This window comes from Lolium perenne, chromosome 1 (assembly GCF_019359855.2).
Source record: "Lolium perenne isolate Kyuss_39 chromosome 1, Kyuss_2.0, whole genome shotgun sequence".
Lineage (NCBI taxonomy): Eukaryota > Viridiplantae > Streptophyta > Magnoliopsida > Poales > Poaceae > Lolium > Lolium perenne.
The window spans coordinates 256,314,199-256,322,995 of record NC_067244.2 but is presented as its reverse complement, the minus strand read 5'-3'; the positions used below and the strand labels follow the sequence as shown (position 1 = coordinate 256,322,995).

Here is an 8,797-nt window from a genome sequence, read left to right as displayed (position 1 = left end):
CAATACTATTGTTTCAGTGGAGTTAGAGCACACAATACTTAAAACAATTAAATCCATAGGAAACCCAGCTGGTATAAAATCCGAGCACATCCACTATTATTACATATTAAGAAATTCCCAAGCACAAAAGCATTGTCCATGCAATGCATCGGAACATAGTAAACTCCTCAACGACGAAATTGGGAGCCCTTCAGTAAGCGAACAAACTTATACTCTACACTTAAGGACGACATCTGTTTTATTTTGAAACTAAACTCTTCGGACACAAAGTAGCCTTGAAAAACATGGTCCCCTTGCGTTTAGAACAAAAATGCGGCCTCCCATGAAGGCTGAGGCGCATCATCCTGCAAAATGACATACGTACCATTGAAGATGGTAAACATGTGAGCATCATTAGAGTATTGTATTCCAGATATATCAAGATGCAATCACATTGACCTACACTATTATTTCTTACCAAAATGTCACTAAGATTTTTATGAAGTCTGTTGACATCGCCATCTGAATTACCAACATAGCTATTTTGTTTAGGATCATCAGCTCCAGGATTCATATCCTGCAGTGGCACATCAACTGGCACGCTCTCTGTGTCAAAAGATGACCAGACGTAATGCATTTAAAGATAACCCTCAACATACAATTAGGAAATAAACAACAGCAATAAATAGTATGGATGACATGTACCGTTGCTCTTGTCCGTGGTCTTGTACGTTTGCATGTGAATCACCACACGGGTGTCCTGCATGTCGCTCTTTGTGAAGGCTTCGAGTACTGTGTGGGAATTCGTACCATGGTTGATGTGAACTGTTGCAGACATACCAGGTTGCATAATCGTAGGAGGAGCCTGCGCACACATGTTATTTGCATGTGGAGAATGTAAGTTTATTGCGGTCTGGGATTGTCATGAGGCTGGTCACAGTGGGGAGTAACTTAGATTAGTAACATATGTGGTGTCATGAATTGTGTCATTTATTATGTTGTAGACTCATTTTGCTTTGGGATATGTGATGTTATGGTAACATAAGCTAGTTACCACTCCACTCTCTTTCTTCATTTATTGGCATACCATGTCACAAAAATGTCTTGAGATGTGTGATGTTACTTAGCTATGTTACTCCCACTATGAGCAGTCTGAGTAATTGATGATGATCTCTATATAGTTTTGTAATAGAATACCTTTTTTCGAAAAGAGCAATAGAATACCTGGTGCTGAGACGCCTTGTTACGTGATGATTTATGATGTTTTGTACTAGAATGGCTCCTACGAAGAGGGTTCTGCTGCTGAGAGGCCTTCTTTTTGTATTGATGCACTCGATGTTTCTACAATTCATAAAAGTTTGTTGGACAACAGTGAAATTACATAAGGATATACCCCATAAGAAAAAAGTGCAGAAAAAAGTATTCATCGCGTCTTCTAGTATATTCAAAAATAAAATAAGAGAGGGGGTTAGGGTAGTTCTTGAATATGAAAAGATGAATAATTTTGTTACCTGAAGGTGACTGGCTATGTTCGCCCTCTCAAGCGTAGGATTATTCATCACACGAAGTATTTGTGTTGGCACGGGTTCTAAGCAAACAATCCAGATAAAACAAGTTGTATTATAAACAAGAAATATCATTAGCGGATAAGTATGAAGTTTAGTGATCCATTAGCATAAATATAACACATTAAGATTAACCACAAATTTAGAGAAGAGCATGCTAATGATTTGCATTACTTTCTCCAGCGGCGACAAGTTTGTCGATCGCTTCTAGGAACTCTTTGTGTAGTTCATTGGTCCAAACAACTCGGGGGTTTTTGGGATTATGGGCCTTCTCCACCTCCTGGCTATGTGTGCTACGCGTGTGTTTCTTGCTCCTCCCACCTTCCTTTCTTCCTGAGAATGAGAAGTTTGTGATAGTAGACGCCGTTGTCGATGGAGAGGTGTTGTACCGACCGTTCAAAGTGTCCTTTGGTGAATTCGGTCCATTTGATCCAACGGTATAGATGGGCTTGATGAACTTATCTAGATCTTGCATTGCTAGGGGTCCAAAGGTATCCTTTCCTTTAATCCCTGTATATGAAGTGAAAATGTGAAATATTAGCATGAAATAAAAAATCAAACTTTTTGTAATGACTTGAATAATAAAACTTCAAACCATTTTTCTTAACATTGTTATAATCGCAAAACTGTTATCTCTCCATCTATAGGATAAAACTAAGAAACCCTATATTGCAAGGTGTAAATGAGTTACACCCCTTCCCAAGAAAACACGTAGGAGTTCCCCTTCCTATGTCACGCAGACGCAAGAAAAACACGGTCGTTAGATTTAATTACGGATTATTATTTGTTTGGTACCCTATGTGTAGGTAGCTGTAGCTCAAAGAAATCCATCCCAACTCTAATTTGATGCACTACGAATTACCGTATGCGCAAATGAGCGGCTCGCGGACGGCAAACTCAAAGAGCTTATTCAGGGCGGCCCGCGCTCTGCCGGGGTATTTCGAGTCCGCGTCGACCATCACGGCGTCGAAGTTGAAGCTCTGCAGGCCGTCCTGGCGCAGCCCTGCCATGGCCGCCGCCGGATCGGTGCTACTCGTCACTGCAAGGAAGGAGCAAGCAAGCATATATAGCATCAGAACGACCCAGCGTACGAACGTCGATCGCTTGCTAGCAGTAGGAGAGTAGTGCATACCTTGGTAGCCTCGCAGGCGAAGGTTGGTGACCAGGAGGCCTAGCTTGGTGGTGTCTCCTCCGACGGCGAGCAGGCGGGTAGCCGTCGGCGCCATCCCAGGAACCAGAGGGTTCTCCAGCTGGTGGTGACCCATGACCGCCGGCCGCCGGCCGCGCCCGTGCGTGAGTGCAGAGCTGCACCTTCCTAGGGTTAACGACGCATGTATGATTAGTAGTATACTAGTATGCAGATGGTTTGGCGGAAAGGGATGGATAGTTAATCTCGTTTCTGGCGGCGGTTGTTGATCGATTGCGCCCACCTCATTCGGACGGACGTACCTGCCGCGCGTGACCCATCGATCGTGTTGTCCGACCGGCGTGGGCACGGGGGGCGAATGATACGCGATCGAACGCCTATTTTGTGCTCTACGTCTCATTTTCCCTTTGTTCGCCTACAGATAGATCTTTGAATAGATTGCCTAAGAAATCGCGGCTTGCTGATGCAAGCCATGCAACAGCGTTAGGACTTCCCCTTCTAGAAGGTTAGTGACGTCATGAATTACATCACCATTTCGTCCTGTGTTTTTGTTTTTCTCGAATTACATTTTTCAGAACCATAGTGGGACCAAAAGGACCAACAAGATGGGTGCATCGCACAAGCACAAGATAAGGCACTTATTTTTTTGCAACTTTGCCTTCCAACAACCCTAGTGTCAATACACTATAACCCTTTGTAAATATGCTACCACCGTTCCAAAGTAAGTGTCGCAATTTATCTACCCACGAATGTATCTGGGTACATTTATATCTAGACAAAGTTGCAACACTTATTCTAAAATAGAAGACATATCAATTTTTTTGTAATTTATATACACAAAAACAAGTTATTTTTCACAGGTTGTGATGTCGCTTGACATTACACCTTGTGTGTAGCTTCACCCCTGAAAGACACGCATTTGTAACCAAGACAAGAAAGGCACAACATGACATGTCATTTCCCTTATTTTGGACCTACGGAATTTGGGATTATGACATGTGAAATAGTTGTACTGCCCTTGAAATTGTTGAGTGCCATAGATAAGTGATAATTAGGTTTGGAATCAATGGCAGAGGCAGGAATCCAAAAGAATTTATGTTGATGGGGTGGGGGTCAAAGGCAATGCCAAACAAAAAATCTCCCGAAGTTAAAAAAAAGTAGCAAAGGAATTAACCACCACTGTTTGGAATTAAAATTCGAAACTCATGAGCTAAACGAGGAGCTCACAACTTAACTCGAGCCAAACTTGTTGTCTAACGAGCCGAGCCAAGGTTAAATTTTAGTAGTGAATGAGTGGAGTTAAAGAACCTGAGTTTACTGAGTATATGTTATATCTTTAAATGAGAATTTTATTATTTGCCCTGCTTTACTTTGGTTCTCTATGATTCTGTATGCGTTATACAGCTCGTGGACGGCAAACTCCAAGACCTCGCGGGCGCCACCGCCGGCGGGGTATTTTGAGTACGTGCCGACCATCCAACTGTTTCAATGAAGTTTAGAGCACGCAATGCTTAAAACAATTAAATTCAAAGGAAACCAGCTGGTATAAAATCCGAGACCATCCACCATTATTACATAGAAAATCCAAGCATAAAATCCGTCTTTGCATAGTAAACTCTCCAACGAAGAAATTGGGAGCCACTACTAGCAAATATTAATTAGCGTTCACTAAGCGACCAGACTTATACTGTGCGCCATATGTTTATTTTCGAAACTAAGAAAAACTCTCCGGCCGCAAAGTAGCCTTAAAAACAGAGCCCCCCGTGCGTTTCAGTCACCACTGGGGAACAGAAACTCGGTGTCCCATGAAGGCTTAGGCTCATTATTCTGCAAAATGACATACCATAGGGAAAGGTAAACGTATAAGCATTATTAGAATGTTGTGATATAAATATATCAAGATGCAATCACATTGACATTATTATTATTGATTACCAAAATCTCCCTGAAATCTTTGTGGGTGATGTTGCCATCTGAATTACCAACACAACTATTTTGTTTAGGATCATCAGCTCCAGGGTTCATATCCTTAGGTTCCACATCAACCGGCGCACTCTCTGTGTCAAAAGATGCCAACAAGTTAAGCATTTAAACGAAACCATCAACATACAGTTAGGAAAATAAGCAACAACAATCAGATAGTTGCATGGATGCCATGTGCGGTTACTCTTGACCGTGGACTTTAATGTTTGCATGTGAATCACCATAGGGTTGTCATGCATGTTGCTCGTTGTTGAGGCCTCGAGCATTGCATGGGCATTCATACTATAGTTGATGCAAACCGTTGTAGAAAGATCAGGTTGCATAATTATAGGAGAATCCTACGCACACATGTTATTTGCATGTTAGGAATGTAAGTTTGTTGCGGGCCAGAATTGTCATGAGTAATTGATGATGATCACTATATAGTTTTGCAGTATAGTACCTGCTGCCGAGATGCCTTGGTACATGTTGATTTGTGACGTTCCATTGTAGAATGGCTCATATGAAGAGGGTCTGCGCATGTTTCTCTTCCGAGATTCACTCTATATTTCTGCAGTTCATAAAGGTTTTGTTGGAAAATAGTGAAACTATAGAAGGATATAGACTCCTAAGAAAAAGGAGACTTCTAGTCTATTCAAAAATAAAATATGAGTGGGGGATACAGTAGTTCTTGAATATGTATGAAAAAAAAAAGAATAATTTCGTTACCTGAAGGTGGCTTGCTATGTGGTCTCTAGTAAGTGTAGGATTATTCATCACATGAAGTATTCTCTTTGGCACGGGAACTAAGAAAACAATCCAGATAAACAAGTTATATTATAAACACCATGTAAAGTAGCCATATATATAACAAAATCATTAGCGGATAAGTATAAAGTTTAGTGATCCATATTAGTATAAATCGAGAACATTAAGATAAACCAAAAAAATATCGAAGATCATGCCAATGATTTACTTCATTACCTTCTCCAGCAGCGACGAGTTTATAATACGCTTCCAGGAACTCTTTTTGTAGTTCATCGGTCCAAATAACTCGGGGTTTTTTGGGATTCTGGGCCTGCTCCACCTCCTGACTACCAATGCAATGTGTGTGTTTCTTGCTCTTCCTCCCTGTCCTTCTTCCTGGGAATGAAAGGTTTGTTACAGTAGACACCGTTGTCGATGGCGAGGTGTTGTGCAGACCGTTCTGATTCGGCTTCAATGAATTTGGTCCATCGGATTCAACCATACGGATGGGCTTCATGAACTTGTCGAGATCATCCAATGGTAGGGGTCCAAATGTATCCTCTCCTCTAATCACTGTATATGAAGTGAAAATGTGAAATATTAGCATGAAGTAATAAAAATGAAACTTTTTTTACGCAACATAAATATTGGTATCATATTTTTTTTGTTGCTAGATTGGAGTGCCCCATGCCTAAATAGATCATTTTTTGACACAAATACAATATCCAATATGTAACTTTTATGATTAGTTTCTTTACGAAAAGAAAAGAAAAAAGTGAAGTTATAATGAAGATATGTTTCATGTCAAATCTAGTGTTTGTCACCCTACCAATTGAATACATCAATAAATAGTCAACCTGCCCAGGTATGACTAAACGGTTTCGAGAACACGATCTATCTAGGAGTGGATAGCAATCATGTGCTTCGATCAAAGTTCGAAACTCCTACACTTCAAATAAGAATCTAGGAACATAGCTCCAAATTCTTTAGTGCTAACTCAAAAAAAATCGTAAAAAATTCAAAATCCCAAAACCAAACCGTATTCTACTAGTTCTTTTCTAATAGCCCCTTAATGTATCGACCTTCTTTGGCTGATGAGGTGTAATGAATTAAATAATAAAACTTCACACTAAATATGGTTGTGTGCATCGAATGATGCGGAGGCTGACTAACTCAAACCATTTTTCTTAACGTTTTCATAATCTCGAACCTGCTATCCCTCCAAATATATGATAAAACTTAAGAAACCCATAAAGCGTAAGGTGTAAATGAGCTACGCCCATAAACTTTTGGACGCAAATTTGTGACGGAATAATTGTAACCAAAATTTGTGACGGAATGTGGTTATGCATTATATCTACAGTGTTACACACAAAAATCGAAAGAAATAACGATGGTATATATGTGGCGCACACACACAGAAGAGAGCATGTGGCAGCAACTATGTATAATTCGGAAAACACGTACTAGGAGTTTCCCTTTCTATTTCTGTCAAACGAGGGAAAAACACGGTGGTTTGAATTTTTTGGGGTACACTAGGGTGCAGGTAGAGCTCAAAGAAATCCATCGATACTAACTCTAAGTTGATGCGCTACCAAATTAGTTACCGTATGCGCAAAGGAGCGGCTCGCGGAGGGCAAACTCAAAGAGCTTATTCGCGGCGGCCCGCGCTCTGCCGGGGTATACCGAGCCCGTGTCGACCATCACGGCGTCGAAGTTGAAGCTCTGCAAGCCGTCCTGGCGAAGCCATGCCATGGCCGCCGCCGGGTCAATGCTACTCGTCACTGCAAGAAAGGAGCATAGCATCAGAACGCAGCGTCCGAATTGAAGGTGCAAGCGACATGGCAGCGACTACCGTCGATCGATGGACCGAGGTGACGATGGAGCTAGCAGTAGCAGGGTAGTCCATACCTTGGTAGCCTCGCAGGCGAAGGTTGGTGACCAGGTGGCCTAGCTTGGTGGTGTCTCCTCCGACGGCGAGCACGCGGGTAGCCGTCGGCGCCATCCCAGGAACAAGAGGGTCCTCAAGAGGAACAAGGGGCTCCTCAAGCAGGGGGTGACCCATGGCCGCCGGCCGCCGTGCGTGAGAGTGCAGAGCTGCACCTTGCTAGCTAGGGCTAACGACGCATGTACGATGTGCTATGTAGATGGTTTGGCGGCAAGGGATCGGAGATGGGTAGTTATTCTTGTTTCTGGCGGCGGCAGTTAGTTGCGCGCGCCCACCTCGTTCGGATGGATGTACCAGGCGGCGTGGGCATGCGGGCGAATGATACGCGATCGAACGCCTAATTTGTGCTCTAGGCCTCATATTGCCCCTTGTGCGCGTACGTACAGGTACATCAGAACGACTGGCTAAGAAGTGCAAACCATGCAAGAACACGTTAGGGCTTCCCCTTCTAGAAGGTTGGTGACGTCATGGCCGACATCACCGTTGTGTCCTCAGTTTTTATTTTTTCGAAATCCTTTTTTAAAAAAAACATAGTGGGACAAACAGAACAAGATAAGGCGTAAAAAAATGTTGCAACTTTGCCTTCCAAAGATAACAATTAATGTTTGTAAATATACTAGTATATGAATTTTAGAAATTGTATATCATAGAAAAGAGTCATTCATTTGCACAAGCTGCCATCTCGCTTGACATTACACTTCACCACTGAAAGACACGTGTAGGCACAATATGACATGCCATTTCCCTTCTTTTGGACTTATGAAATTTAGGCTTATGAGATGTGTAATGGTTGTAATGCCTTTGAAATGTCCCACATAAGTGAGAATTAGGTCCAGAATTACAACTTAAAACTAGCGAGCTAAACGAGTAGCTCGCAACTCGACTCGGCTCGACTTGAGATCATCGTATGATGAGCCAAGCCAAGGTTCAATTTTAGTCAGTAAACGAGCTGAGTTTACTGAGTGCTCGTTTAACTCAATAAAAGACAGAGTTCATACTTATTCCGTGTCGATGTGAACAATTATTCTTGATTATTCTAGTTTATCAACTGCATTTTACTTGATGGTGTCGTACCATCATTGATTGTTGTGATGATTGCATTATACATGCACAAAAAATTAAATACACAATTGTATAAACAAGTTATAATGTTACATGTTGACAGTTTTACCAAGCTAATCGAGCAAACTCGCGAGCCGAGCTGAGTTTCAGTTCCTGGCCCGTTAGTTGAATGAGTCAAGACGAGTTGGCTCGTTAGTTGAAGGAGTTTTAACGTGTCGTGTGGAGCTAGATCGTCTCAGTTTGAATTGAAGGCCTAGGTGTGAGTTTAGTGCAGAAAACATGTTATTGTTGGAGACACATGCAGGTCATACAAGGACAAGCAATCACAACAAACGACACTAAGATTTGGTAACACGGTTGAGCGATCAAACGGTTTGTGTGCTAAGG

General features: G+C 41.9%; 1 protein-coding gene across 1 annotated transcript; it reads right to left on the bottom strand.

Moving 5' to 3' along the window:
* Window positions 1–1,402: 1,402 nt before the first annotated feature.
* LOC127339985 (two-component response regulator ORR22) lies at window positions 1,403–2,848 on the bottom strand. The gene is made up of 5 exons (XM_071824915.1): window positions 2,677–2,848; window positions 2,407–2,583; window positions 1,719–2,054; window positions 1,491–1,567; window positions 1,403–1,414 (listed from the first exon to the last, which is right to left on the bottom strand). The coding sequence occupies exons 1-5, from the start codon at window positions 2,807–2,809 to the stop codon at window positions 1,403–1,405; spliced, it is 735 nt and encodes a 244-aa protein (XP_071681016.1). The 5' UTR covers window positions 2,810–2,848.
* Window positions 2,849–8,797: the final 5,949 nt, after the last annotated feature.